Source organism: Azolla caroliniana, unplaced genomic scaffold (genome assembly GCF_043228905.1).
Source record: "Azolla caroliniana isolate FFs.n. ecotype wild unplaced genomic scaffold, voAzoCaro1.0.p SCAF_16, whole genome shotgun sequence".
NCBI classification, from domain to species: Eukaryota; Viridiplantae; Streptophyta; class Polypodiopsida; order Salviniales; family Salviniaceae; genus Azolla; species Azolla caroliniana.
This window is the reverse complement of record NW_028230451.1, coordinates 8316726-8332074: the sequence shown is the minus strand read 5'-3', so window position 1 is coordinate 8332074 and position 15349 is coordinate 8316726. Positions and strand designations below refer to the sequence as shown.

General features: G+C 36.2%; 1 protein-coding gene across 5 annotated transcripts in view; it reads left to right on the top strand.

The window, feature by feature from the left end:
- The window catches only part of GCN2 (protein kinase family protein), a 32618-nt gene extending 17727 nt beyond the window's left edge, over window positions 1–14891 (top strand). The window contains exons 17-30 of one of the 5 annotated variants that reach the window (XM_087332453.1): window positions 168–423; window positions 706–802; window positions 7251–7331; window positions 7818–7874; window positions 8017–8148; window positions 8236–8319; window positions 11442–11550; window positions 11656–11813; window positions 11899–12006; window positions 13064–13137; window positions 13220–13328; window positions 13417–13536; window positions 14237–14358; window positions 14448–14891. In XM_087332453.1, the coding sequence (XP_087188579.1) occupies window positions 168–423; window positions 706–802; window positions 7251–7331; window positions 7818–7874; window positions 8017–8148; window positions 8236–8319; window positions 11442–11550; window positions 11656–11813; window positions 11899–12006; window positions 13064–13137; window positions 13220–13328; window positions 13417–13536; window positions 14237–14338 (1487 nt within the window). In that variant the 3' untranslated portion in view covers window positions 14339–14358; window positions 14448–14891. Of the gene's footprint in view, window positions 1–167; window positions 424–705; window positions 803–7250; window positions 7332–7817; window positions 7875–8016; window positions 8149–8235; window positions 8320–11441; window positions 11551–11655; window positions 11814–11898; window positions 12035–13063; window positions 13138–13219; window positions 13329–13416; window positions 13537–13769; window positions 13869–14236 lie in introns of those variants that run through there. The other 4 variants (XM_087332452.1, XM_087332454.1, XM_087332455.1 and 1 more) reach the window with 4 other exon arrangements.
- The last annotated feature ends 458 nt before the right edge of the window (window positions 14892–15349 follow it).

Genomic DNA, 15349 nt, shown 5'->3' with positions numbered 1-15349 from the left:
TCAAAACATGAAATCCCTGGAATGAGGTAGAATTAGGAAATTTAATTGTGAATGTGATTATACCAAAACATGAAACCCCTGGAATGAGGTAGAATTAGGAAGTTTTAATAGAATATTCTTAGAAACTATCTAACGTAAACATTATTGCTATTTTTCTCTTGGTATAGATGTCCTGCGCACAATTCAAAGAGCTGAAAATTCATTTGTGATAGACCAAATAATGTCTGCTCTCTTTGATCAAGAAAGGATATCATTAATTGCTCAAAATCTCAATAGAGCCCAACTGAATTATTCCTGCACTGAGAGGACATCACTACAGGATCGAGTTCTTGAAATTGCCAAGGATGTCTTTTCCTCTCATGGAGCACAAGGATTCAATACAAGCAGCATTAGCTTGATCGATGATGGACATTTACTCCACAGGTATAACTGTCTTAATCCATCCATGTGCATAAAATCTGTAGAAAAATGCACTGCATATGACACACATGCCTCATGCAAGCCTACTATGTTATCATTCTATGGCTAGTCTGGCACAATCATGCTGAAAGCGATATGGCTTATCTTATTCTTGGAAGTTTGAGGCAAAGGTCATGTCACTAGATCTGGCAACTTTTCTATTCAATGATACTGAAGTCTCATGTCCATTGTATAATATTTAGTTCTTATGTCTAATGATGATCTTTATGAAATTGCACTCCAAAGAAACCAGATGGTGACAATGATAGATTCAGCTGGAAGAATGTTAGAAGTGCGATCTGAGATGCGTAGGCGATTTGTATATTGGGTAGCTGCAAATGAGGTTTGTGCCTTTTGTTCTTCTGTGTATTTTTTTTTCCTTTTCTTGAATGGAAGCAAAAGTAAATATAGAAAAAATCCAGGGTGAAAATAAGTCAAAACACTCCGAAAGACTAACAAATAATGGTGTGAGTGAACATTTGATGTCTCCGTGATTGGAGTTTCTAAATGGTTTCTAAGGAAATTTAGTTTCATAATCAATACACTTTTCTTTAACTTTCACATGAAGACGAAAATCCTTCCTAATGGCTTGTTTCATTTTAAATAAATTTGAAACTATGGTAGTTTTATTTGTCTTACCATTAACTACATGGTGAACTTTATTTAGCCAATAAACTCAAAACTATTCAGCTTTCAAACTTTTGATGTTAATTATTTTGTCCTAGTATGAAATCTTTGCTTTCTCTTAACACTCTCAAGATTATTTTTAGCTGGCATATTTTCGTGGAAAATGTTTTGGATAACCATTACGTCAGGAATCAGAAATAAAAGTAACAATTCTTTGCAGAATTCCATTTTCTTCTAATTGCTGATCAATCATCAGGCCAACATTGTGTAGTTCAACCATAAATGCCTTATAATGTATATTTGCATAGCGCAATAGGAGGCGCAAGGCGCAACCAGTTAGATGCATCCTTTACTAGACAAATATTTATCTTCATGCAAGCAGACTAAACATAGATAAGACATATTGAGATTAATAGGGATCATCTTGGATGGCAAAGAATATGGAAGATATGGAATGGAGAAAAACATGGGATGTGGTTGTGGAGTCTTGATTATCATTGCTGTGTTCAGAATGCACTTTATTGGAATATCATTGTTACTTTACAAGGCATCTGTCTATAGTCATTAACTGAGATATCGGCCAAAACTATGCAACCAAGAGTACTATCCTAGTTATTTTACATATTTATCTTTGTATTTACTGTCCCATTTGATGCGACCATTATTTACACTCTCTATTTGTCTTCTTATTAATTTCAACACTTCTAAGGACCTTTTATATGGATGGTGCACATTTACATTCGAGATTTCACAGATAATTTGCTATTTTCATTTTTTAATCAACGAAATGTACCAGCAAGAATTTCTGTAGGGTGAGCATTATAGATGAATTGAGGAAAGGGAGATTTCTTTGGGATTGTGTGAATGTTTAGAATAGTTTCAAGATAGATGAAGAGATCATTTTGTCTTTTATTCTGAGTCCTGACTTGGAGAACACAAGGTAGATTACCATATTCCATTTCTCATGGAAACTTGAGTATGATACATACACTGAAAATATTTAAAGGTAAAGAGGGATGTTTGAGGGAGTAGCTATTGAGGGATGATGTTCAACAAACAGGACTATAGTAGAGATGAGAGTAGAGACACACGGATTTTTGGTGTACCCAACCACCTTGATTGGTACACAAGAAAAAAGGTTATTATATTAGTTAACCCTAAAAAGAAAGAGGTGTGTTCACATTACAAAAGAAGGTGTCCTGTTCAGGCGAACAATGTGTTCACATATACGAATAATTACCCAATTTGTGAACGACGGGCCTTTACACCTAACAACCTCCCACTTAAAGGTTCAATGTGAACATTCAAGTAACTCCCACTAACTGTATGCAATGCTCATGTTGAGCATTGGCAAGACTTTTAGTGAGAATATCTGGATTATCTTGTGTTTTGATCTTGGTCAATGTGACTAGACCATCCTCCAAAACTTGTCTGATAAAGTGATGTTGCACATCAATGTGTTTGGTGCGTGAATGAAACATGGCATTCTTAGCCAGATCCACAGCACTCTGGCTATCACATCCTAACACAGGAGTACTAACAGACATGGCAAGATCTTCAGCAAGTCTGCTGAGCCATATAGCTTCTGTAGCTGAAATATATTCAGCTTCAGTAGTACTCACTGCTACAATCTTTTGCAATTTGGAGCACCAAGACATTGCTCCAGGAGCACTTGTAAATATTTACCTGCTAGTAGACTTACGTGTATCCAAGTCACCTGCCATGTCTGCATCACAATATCCCCGCAAACTTAATGCACCCTTCCCATATCATAAACATTTTCTCTGTGTACCTTTAAGATACCTGAAAACACACTTGACAGCCTCCCAATGTGCTTTGCCGGGATTAGACATATAGTGACTGACAACTCCCATTGCATAAGCAATATCTGGACGAGTAGCTACCATAACATACATTAGAGAACCACATGCTGATGCATAAGGAATTCCCTTCATAGCATTGACTTCTATCTCATCTTTTGGACAATCAGCCTTGCTAGTTTAAGATATGAAGCCAAAGGAACTCCAAGGGACTTTGCTTCTGCCATATTAAATCTGTTAAGCACTTTTTCAATGTACTTTTCTTGTGACAAAAACAACAATTTGTCCTTTCTATTTCCACTGATTCTCATGCCCAAAATATGCTCTGCATTTCCCAAATCTTTCATTGAGAAGACCGATTTCAGTTGATCTTTTAGAGCATCAAGACTTAGCTAGCAACATATCATCCACATATAGAACAAGTATGATGGGACTGTCATCGATATCCTTTTTCGTGTATAAACAATGATCTGCATAGGTACGATCAAAACCTTGAGAAAGCATAAAAGTATCAAACTTCTTATACTACCGTTGTGGTGCTTGTTTTAGGCCATACAAGCTACGTTTTAGTTTGCATACCAAATGCTCCTTGTTAGGGACTACAAAACCCTTAGGTTGTTTCATGTAGATCTCTTCATCAATATCACCATGCTAAAAAGCACTCTTTACATCCATTTGGTACAACTCCAGATTAAGCATTGCAGTGAGAGCAAATAGCACAGGAAGTGTGGTCATCTTCACAACAAGAGGGAAAACCACTTGGAAGTCAATACCTTCCTTCTGTGCATAACCCTTGGCAACTAATCTTGCCTTGTATTTGGTTTCCCTTCAATTTTCTTTACTTTATAAACCCATTTACTTGGAAGAGCTTTCCTTCCTTCAGGTAAGGACACAAGATCCCAAGTATCATTTGCATACAAAGATTTTATCTCTTCTTGCATTGCAAGCTCCCACTTACTGCTAAATTCACATGACATTGCCTCCTCATAAGTAGAGGTTCACCCTCATCTGACAACATGATATAATGCAAAGAGGGGTCATATCTATATACCTGCCTCCTTAAACGATTAGACCTACGTACCCAATGATCAGTATTTTCTGGGATTGGTTCTAAATCTGGAGGAAAATCAGTTTCAGCACTTTCTGGCTGTTGCAAACCATGTCTAGCATGTTGTTCAATATCTATATTTTGTTGTTCAGTACCTTCATCTCGTTGTCCAACACCTTCATGAGCATCTCTTTGCTGTCCAACTTCTGGCTCAAGGATAATTGGTTGATGATCATATTCAACCTTTGGTATATCATCATGAGGTTTATTTTCAGATTTTATGGATGGCTGTAATTGCTGAAATGTAACGCTCTTAGAGTTCCCAACAGAGGAACAAGCATTTTTCAGCAATTTTTCTTCATTAGAAACATCCCAGTTGTGTACAATTTTTTTTGGGACTGAGGTAACCAAATCCTATAGCCCATTTCACCTTCATCACCATAGCCCATAAAAATGCCCATGGTGGACCTAGCATCGAGCTTGTTTCTGAGCTCACTTCTAATGTGTACAAATGCATCACAACCGAAAATTCGTAAATGGTCATATGAGGCTGGTTTGCTAGACCAAACCTCCCCAGGGATTCCATTCTTTAAGGACTTTTTAGGAGAATGATTGCATATATGAACCACGGTTTTTAATTCTTCTCCCCAAAATTCATGAGGGAGATTAGCTGTGGACAGCATGCACCGTACTCGCTCACATAATGTCCTATTATACCTTTCTGCTACCCCATTTGATGAAGGGTTATATGGAGCTGTAAGCTCTCTTTTAATACCATGTAAATCACAAAAGGACTTAAATTCTACAGATGTAAACTCACCCCCATTATCTGTTCTAAGACATTTCAGTTTTGTCCCTTTTTGGGTAGTCACAAATGCATGAAAAGATTTAAATGCATAACATTTTTTTTTCATCAAGTACACCCAAATCATCCTAGAATAATCATCGATAAAGGAAATAAAATATGCAGCACTGCCCAAAGATTTTACAGGCATTCTACATACATCAGAATGCACCAAATCTAGCACACTTGGTTTATGAGAGACACCAGAATAATAAGAATTTCTCACTTGTTTGCCAAATAGACAATCATTACAAAAAACCAGCTTTGATCCTTTTAACGTCAAGTCTTTTTAGAGTAGAAAGGACTTCAAGTCCTTTTTGGCTCATATGCCCTAATCTCTTATGCCAAATCTCTAAACGAGAATCAAATTCAGCAATAGCAAGAAACCTTCCAGGTAAAGCTTTACATTGCAAACAGTAGAGAGTGCCCTTTTTGCAACCTTTCACAATAACCATAGATCCTTTCTTAAGTTCCACAATCCACCACCGAATAATGTGGTGTAACCATGAAAATCCATCTATCCTACAGATAGCAAACTTTTCTTAATGCTAGCTATATACCTGGCATCTTTGAGCATGAGCTCTTGACCATTATCCAAAGACAAGTGTATGGTGCTAATACCATCAATATTGTAAGCACTATTGATATGAAGATAAACTTTTCTATAATTGCTTGCATCAAATGTGGTAAAGCACTCCAAACATGGAGTAACATGAAAAGAAGCCCCAGAGTCTACTATCCATGTCTGCGTCAATCCATCATGAATTGACAATAAAGCATCAATAACATCTGTTTTGGTGATTTGCATGTCTTGAACATGAGCTATGAAGGCATCACCTGTAATACAAAGCACATCACCATCTTCACCAGATAGGTCTTCAATGATAACATTTGGGGCCATATTAGCTTTCTCTGTTGTATTAATCTTATAATCTTTGTTTTTCTTCTCTCCTACATTTATCGTCCTTTCTAATTCCATCTTCAAATATCTACTATCAGGTTTCTTATGACCTTTACGGCCACAAAGATAGCATGTGATATCTTGTTGCTTTCCTTTCCCTCTACTCTTACTTCTATTTCTTTGTCCTACATTTGGGTTCCTGTTATCATATCTCCCCCTAATATTGTATGCTGAACCACTACCTTCTCCGACAGATTTTCTTCTAATCTCTTCATTGAGAATAGAGCCCCACACAACATCGAAGATCAAGTTGGGGTGATTAGACAGTGAAACAACTAATGTTTCCCAAGAATCGGGTAAAGTCATAAGTAAGAAGATAGCTTTGAGCTTGTCATCAAAATCTGGTAATCCTGAATCTTGTAGTTGGGAGAGAGTACCTGTGAATAACGATGGATGCTCTGTTGCACTTTTCGACTCATCAAGCCTCATATTGACAAGTTTTCTCATCAAATGCACCTGATTCACAGGAGTGTAATCTCATAAGTTGTCTTAAGTTTCTTCCAGACTTGATGGGCAGTAATCAAGCCCTTTATATCTACAAGAATCTCATTAGAAACAGCCATTTTAATATATGTAATGGCTTTCTTATTCATAATGTTCCAAGCATCATTTTCCATGCCCTCTGGTTTCTTTTCCACAAAAGCATCTTCACAATCTCTCAGGAAAAGGATGGCCAGCATACGCTCTTTCCACAATTTGAAACTTTTTCCATCAAATCTCTTGATTTCAAAGAGGTTTTTCACTTCAGTTGAAGTGGAGGCCATTGGTCCCAAGATTTATGACAGATTTCTTCAGAAATTGAGCAGAATACCTATCGGAAAGGTTCTGAAAGAATTGAAAGAAAAACTGTAGTGTTTTCTGAATCTAAAAAAAACAGCAAAGCAGAGGAAAGAGATTTGGCTCTGATACCAGTTAAAGGTAAAGAGGGATGTTTGAGGGAGCAGCTATTGAGGGATGATGTTCAGCAAACAGGACTTTAGTAGAGATGAGAGTAAAGACACAGGGATTTTTGGTGTACCCAACCGCCTTGATTGGTACACAAGAAAAAAGGTTATTATATTAATTAACCCTAAAAAGAAAGAGGTGTGTTCACATTACAAAAGAAGGTGTCCTGTTCAGGTGAACAATGTGTTCACATATACGAATAATTACCTAATTTGTGAACTACGTGCCTTTACACCTAACAATATTTATGTACACTAAAGGGTAGTGGCTAAGAATTATATGTGTAAAAAATAGAAATTTCTATTCAAATCTGGATAGTGGTTAGGAATTATCTTTCGTTAAAGAACAAGGATTTCTATTCAAACCTGGATTTTTGCTGGGAATTATCATTCCTGAAAGATGGGACGTTTCTATTTATACAGTAAGTCCATCTAAGGAAACAGATTAAAACTGATGGCATTGTCAAAATCTGAACACATGGGGGATTAAAAAGTCATGATCTTCTTTCTTGTTTTATGTCTTCATTTTATGCCGCAATTGATGTAGGTCACTTCGATAAAGCGGTTTGAGATATCACAAGTTTATCGAAAAGCCACAGGTCCAAATGCTCCGGAAGAGTATTACCAGGTAATTTTCATTGTAAGCCTTATTGTGGCTGTTGTGGACGAGCACTCTTAATCCATGCTTTTTGTCAAACTTTATAACTAATTGCGTATCATTAGTAAGTGATCATAATACAACGAGGGCAGCATATCCATGAGAAAGTTGAGCACAGTTTCTCTTTTGTAGGGAGAACTGAGGCCTTGTGAATGTTACTCCTAGGTATGTGTAGGTATGTCACCTTTTCCTCTCCTGTAGCTCCGATCTTTTTATCCATTCTTGTGTGGTGTGAAGCACCATCAATTTAACTTAGAAAGTTCTATTCATGAAGGGTGACTTAGTTTGTCCCACATAATGCTATCTTAGTTATGTACGTCTTCCCCGGGATAAATTATGGGTCCTATATGAAGTATCAAAAAGAGCCATTACATTTTTGTCTTTCTACCTTTATAATGCATAAAATATCATAAAATCTGTACTGGACATTGCAGCAATTAAAACTTGTTTATGTAGGGGGATTTTGATATTATTGGAGATTCGCTTGGACTCGCAGAAGCTGAAACTATCAAGGTATGGGGTATCCTGATATGTTGCATACTGTGACATTGTTACTTGTATCATTACATGTTTCTGTTTACAATTTTATAAGGTCCATTTGAGATTTGAAGTACTGAAGCAGAATTAATATGTGGTATGCATATAACTTTTTCAGGTGGCTATTGACATTCTGTCAAGGTGTATACATAGTAATTTATATGAGATACATATAAACCATACTAGTATATTAGAAGCAATCTGGACATGGAGTGGTGTAAAGAAACATGAAAGAAAAGATGTTGCAAAAGTGAGTTCTCTAAAAGACTTTTATGTTGAATTTGCCTTTCATTTTTCTCTTGTTAAAAATAGGATTGAATTGATTTTGCCACTGCAGATTTTATCAACAGCGGGATGCACTCCACCACAATCATCTGATAGGAAGTCAAAATGGTTTTATATACGTCAACAACTTGTGCAGGTAGAAAAGGCACCCTCTCCCACATATCTACAATTATATTTCCAGGGGTTGAATTAGAGATCATGTTTCTCATTGAACTATATGCTATTGTTCTCTCTTTGAAGAAGTATTTGGATCACCTAAAAGAATAATAATATAATCTTAAAAATTGTGAGAGCAATTTTGCTAGTGTGATCAAATGAGTATAATCGTTGAGGCATTATTCCAACCAGTGACTTGTATCCAATGGCTTTGGTAGCTACCTAAACGAAGGAACTGAATTTTAGCACTTATGTCATCAAAACAACTTGTTGAACATGGAAAAGTTCATTGTTGGTATGTTGAAATGCAACAATGGACCAAGTCACATCAACATGGCATAGGGATAAGTGCACTACCCCTGTTCCAATGTAGCTTCGACTATTCCCATCTAAACATGACCAAATTGGAAAAGAATAATGACCCAAACTGATATTACTAACTTGCAAAACAAGATAACATGGATCCGCCCTAAAATATCACTTGTATGAAGAGGGCCCACTATAAGACACTTTTACGCACATCGGAGATGGATTCATCATCAGGCCATCTTATATGGACATACATCTATCCTATGTGTTGCATAACGTTATTGGGCAGCTACAAACTTCATCATGCCAGTTAGAGATTGAGGTAGGCAGATATACACTCATACCTCTTGAAGGAAGAATCTACTAATTGTGTCATTAGGGAATGCAATTTGAAGAACATTGTGTTTGTCATTGTAGTGTTTTTTATGAAATAAGAGGGAGATACCATTGCCTCTTTAAACCAGGCAATGGTGGCCCCCTATGCAAGGTAATGGAATATGAGGACTAACGGTGCTTGGCACTTTTCTTGCTAGAACTCAAGAGACACAAGGAAAAGTTGTTGAAGGACAAGAATACAGCCACAGAACAGGCATAACTTTCTTTAGCCACATCACTCCTACTCATGCTACAAGTCAATCAAGGGCCACAAAAATGGACCCTTGACCAGGACATAGCAAAGGGGGCTACGATAGATCAGGCAATAACAATTTGTTGTACGTGTAGGCTCCAGCCCCATGGATAGTGATCTCACCACCCTTGTCATTGACAAATAAATGCCATTATCTCCTGCCGTCATATGTGCTTCCCTCACTTCGGAGACATCTCCATTCTGGATCGACCTATGCTAGAGATCTTTTGAAGACAAAAATTATAACATATCTGACTTGAGAATTTATATGTACTGATAACAAGATTCTTTAGTCTCCTTTTACCCTATTTCTTTTTCTACTTAGTAACACTTATTTATTTTGGTTTTGTTCTCAAAGACAAGACAACACTTGAAATTCAATCTCTTGTTTGGCCTCATAGGCCTTTTTGTCCTCTTAAAAGATGTTAATATATCTTTCTTTCTTCCTATCTCCAAAACATCAGGGAAAAAACCCTTATTTACACTCCAAAACAACTTTTGCCCCTTGTCTTCTTCTAGCTCTTCTTGAGTCCTGCTTGAGGCTCATTCTTCCTCCCCAAGGCTGATTCTTACTAGTTTGGAACACTCTTTAAGTATGACGTTGACTAACAAACACTGGGCGTGTGTTTTGGGAATCTGTGATTTGGTATATTCTTCAATATTGTATCTGGGAAAATCAAGCCTTTTCCATTGGTATTGTAATTTGTAAATATTGTGGCCTATACAAAGTGGGCGTATTAGAATTTGGGTGTTGTCGTTGTCTACAAAGTTCACAATATAATTCATGCAAAAATAATGGTGGAAGGCTGAGATGTCAAGGTATGCAGGAAAATGTCCAGAAAACCCTAGCCAACTTATAAGCAGGAAACCATATTTGCTGATAATGGGTGATTGGTTGTATCATGTTTCCTATTTCAAGAGAAATCAATAGCAAATGAAGTTCTGTATCTTGTGCCCATTCACTTCTCCTACAAGTCACAAGGGCTACAATCATACGAGATTGTAGCTACTAGCAACACTTGTATATGTAGGTTTCCAATTAAACACCTGGAAAGGAATACTTGTTCCTTTAATATCAAGGAACTCTTCCATATTTCATATTGTATGTAACCTTCATGTCAAATGCATTTTAACGTTAAAACAATGCTGCATATGTGTCAATCCAGGGCTCAGGCTGTAACCAAACATAAACCTATTTTGGTGAAAGAGTCAAAATGGGCTATCATGTTCCATTTACAGACAGAGAATGAGAGGTACTTGATTACGTAGGTCTACACTCACCCATAACACACACACAGACACAACACCACACCCATAGACACACATACATACACTTGCACAAGTATATAAAAACTCAAGGTTCATATAGAAGCCAGACAACATAAATTAAAGCTGAGATGTACACATGTTCAATTTGTGTGTATATTGTGATGATCATTTTTTAAATATTATTGAGATGACTATAAAACTGAAAATGATCCCTTGGAGAAAGAAGAAAGAAAGAAAGTTATATCAATGTCTTTTTAAGACCCCAAAATGGGCTATAAGACTAAACTAGAGATTACATCTTTAAATGTTGGCTTGTCTTTGAGAATAAACCAAAATAAATGTAACAAAGTAAATAAAATAAAATGTGACTAAAGACTGGATGAGTCAATGAGACTAAAGGTTAAAGACTAAAATAAAATGTGACAAAAGCCTAAATAAAATGATATGAAAGAAAATTTATATTAACATTTGCAAGAAGGGCAGATGAGCCTATGAGATGAAAGGTACAAACGTAAGTAGGATATGATACGGATGCCAGATTAAAGGCCTAGTAAAATGGAAACAAATATTTAGAGTAAAAACCATTGGGGCAGAGAGGTAGTGGCGAATTCATCAGAATGATGCAGTAAACAGGAAAAAGAAGATAGAAGTGATGGAAAACTAGATAGAGATGATAAAAAACAAGAGGTTATTGATATTATCATCGATATAACATATACATACATACATATATGTGTGTGTGTGTGTGTGTGTGTGTGTATGCTAAAATCTGTTGCTTCTCTTTCTTATATTTATGAAGCTGATTGATAATTTATTAGGAAAATCTGAAGTGATTTGCATGAGCCATGATTCTATATACCATTTTACTGCTAATAGATCTTGGATGTTCTTGACAGGGACTTCAATTACAAGAAAGTGTTGTAGATCGCTTGCAAACAGTAGAGCGCAGATGGAATGGAGTTGCGGATGTTGCTTTATCTCGACTTCGCGGAGGACTAGCAGAGAGTATTATTTATTTTTCTGAACTTGTCTTATGTCATAATAATTTATTGCTTCAGTTCTTTAAACCTTGAAATGGTGAAATGACATATCAAGTCTCTATCTATGTAGATGCACTTATTTCTTCTGCAATTGATGAACTGGAAGCTTTTCAGAGCTATATAAGGGTCTGGAATGTGGGAAGAGATGTTCATGGTCATTGGAAACATGTTCATGTTGATGCGCTTATGGTACCAGTTGAACAATATCATGAGGGTATATTTTTCCAAGTAAGCCTTTTTTAAGGGGGATGAGAGGACAATAGGTCTGTGTGTTCGTTAATTCAACCTGAATGCCTATTTCTTGTACAAACAGGTTTACATTAGAAAGGGATCTCGCCTTGCGGCAGCATCTGGAGGGATGCTGGTGGCCATTGGAGGTCGTTATGATAAGCTTCTTAAAAGACATTGGACTAGTAGCTTGGTTTGTATTAAGACCCATTTTTACTGTTGTAAGGTTGATTGAGTTTATTCTTTGATTTGGCGGTCTTTGCTAAGTTCCTTCAGACTTAGTTTTATCTGTGGAAGCTTCACGCACTCACTAAGATCAAGTTGGCAGGTGTATGGTTTCTGAGATATTATGGCATTGACTATGGAAATTTGCCAAACCAGCCAAGTGCTATTGCAAAAGAAATTTATTAGTGAAAGCTTCATGCCATCACTAAAATCAAGTTGGCTGGTGTATGGTTTCAGAGATATTATGACATTGACTAAGGGAATTCACTATTGCAAAAGAAATTTATCTGTGGAAGCCTCATGCACTCACTAAGATCAAGTTTGCAGATGTATGGTTTCAAAGAAATTACGACACTGAGAATTTTCTAGCCCTGCCATACTATTGCAAAAGGAATTTATCCATAAATTACTGATGCTTTCATTGATATATCGTGCTTCATAGAGTAAATTCACAGATAGATTTCATAGTGCAACTATATATGAGATGGTTAAGTGTATGTACAATCATGTACATATTACGATACTGAGAATTTTCTAGCCCTGCCATACTATTGCAAAAGGAATTTATCCATAAATTCCTGATGCTTTCATTGATATATCGTGCTTCATAGAGTAAATTCACAGATAGATTTCATAGTGCAACTATATATGAGATGGTTAAGTGTATGTACAATCATGTATCTTCCCTGTGTATAATATATATTTGAAAAGCTCCTAGCTACTATAATAATGAGAACTGCCTAATTTTCTATATAATAGGAATTTATGCATCATGGCTATTCCAAATGACACTCTGCTTTCTCCATGCTAAATGCTTATTTCTTATTACTTGAGGAATAGATTACCTGTAAGAGCTTGCAATTTAGTGAATAATATTACCTTCCTTTCAGCAGTTGACAGTGCGAAGCCAAAATGAAATCTGTTGGAATCTTGCAATAATGACTTACAAACGTGTTCACGCTTCTTTTTATGTTTGTGAACATAATTGGACGTAAATATGTGCCTTACTCATTCCTCAATTGCAGGGTTTGTCTGCACCTGGTGGTGTTGGTATTAGTATAGCACTTGAAAAAATATTTTTGTTATCTGCACCTGAAGGGTAAGTGCTGGTGTTTATAGCATGCAATATCTCATTTTAATAGAAACATGTAAAATCTAAACTTGACATTGAATGGGTGCAGCAATGAGATAGATTCGGAGATTGAAGTGCTTGTATGCTCAAAGGGTGGAGGAGGATTATTAAGAGAGAGAATGGAAGTTGTCTCAGAGCTATGGGATGCTGATGTAAAAGTAAGAGATTCGGTTGTCACCACTTACAGACATGAATTTCTTAGTTTGTACGAAATGCTCTCATAGTTTATTGTGATCTATTATCCAGGCAAATTTTCTACATTCACCCTCCCCTAGTCTGACTGAACAATATGATTATGCAAATGAGCGTGGAATTAAGTGGTTGATCATGTTAACAGAGGCAGATCTTTTGCATAACACTGTAAAGGTCTGTTTTCTTTTCTTTTTGCTCCTGAAAAATTAATATATGCTGCACAGATTCCCCAGATTTATGGGATAAAGAACAATCGGGAATGACCTAAGATGACATCTTTAAGTGAGGTAAATAAACAAAACAAAATCATTTGAAGCCCAGGGACTGTGAAAGAGCTTGGAAGGTGTCCTAGTTCGTACAACTTTTATCACCAACTAACATCACCATAATCTTTGCCATTAAACAAGATTGATTATTAGCATCCCGAGCTACTTTATGCTGAGCTGTGACTTCTGACTCTGGAAATGATCATGCTGTAAGTTGGCACCAGATGATAGCATCTAAAGCTACATTACACCGAACTGTGACTTCTGATTCTGTCAGACCAAATCAATCCCTAATACATAGCCAAAACACAATTCAGAGTACGAGCACACAACTAGTTTTGTGTTCTTAGTTCAATGAACATGCTTTTTATAATAAGTATGTTTTTGCTAAAATTTGAAATACATCTGGTTGAATGAGGTTTTTGAATATTGAATATCTCTCACTGTGAGTAAATATAAAAGAGTGGCAATGTCGACCTTGTCATATATTTTGAAATCGCATGCTGCTATATGTTTACTGTGTCTTTTAATAAGCTGCAGCATATACAAATATTGGAATGAAAAAAATCTATTATCCCAATATTTGGAACATATTTTTGTTTCAACAGGTGAGAAATATGGAATCAAGGAAGACCGAGAACATTGGAAGGGAAGTAGTGGTGAAATATTTTACAGACAAAAAGAATCGATCATCTTCCTTTCTGAAGTGAAAGAACCCCATTTAGTACAGGTTTGATTCGCTGATATTTAAATGACATTAGTGTCAAAAATATTAACATGGGTCAATGACCAAATTTTATGAAGGATTGATGAAGGCAGGTGCCCGTTACAATCAACCTTAAAGAATCATCCTGGTATTGCTGTTTATAGCAAGAACAATTCTGCAAGTTGAGTTGAACATGAAGAAATTCTAGTTGGATACCTGAAAGCTGTATTTCAGTTAAGGATTTTGGAGCTGTAGTTGATAATGTTCTATTCCTGAGTCCTGACTCACATCATTGACTGATGTGAAAGCCAATTTATTGCCGTTCTGGGCCGAGATTTTGTACATACCTGAACTTCTCGATGAGTTTGTGCATTAACTTTTCCGTTATTCATTACATTCTTTGCAACAAGAAGTTATTATCCTTGCATCAACCTACATCATCAGGAAATGCACCTGAAATGAACATCAGCATTGTAATAAACTCATTAAACACACTACATGTGTTATGTAGCATTGGTTTCAAAACTTGCATAAAAACTTGATGAAAGATTTTGCAACCCCAGGTGATGATGACTTTTGAGTTCTCACGGCAATTTCATATTCCCATCCCTGCCGATGGATATGTGTTAACTATTGGTAGTGTCTCATGAGCTAAATATTTTGGGTCAATTGTTTCTATGTAATGATAACTTAGCGGTGGTATTGTTTCTTTAACCAATAGATTCCATCATTGGGGCATGAAGTCATTGGTATTATTGTAGATGGTATACTCACTGGATTTGCATTAATATTTATACTGGAACCAAAGTATATACTAGAACTTTATCCATACATTTTCGAAGAGTTTCTTCATACATGGTATAATGCTCTGGCCACTTTTTAACAAGAAATGAGTGGCACTTTTTGGGGTCAACTATATCATTTAGTCTTTGTTTTCTTGGATGTTATTTTCTATTTATAGCTATACTTTAGAAGACCATTATACTCATATTTGCTTGTCTTACATTGATGGTAT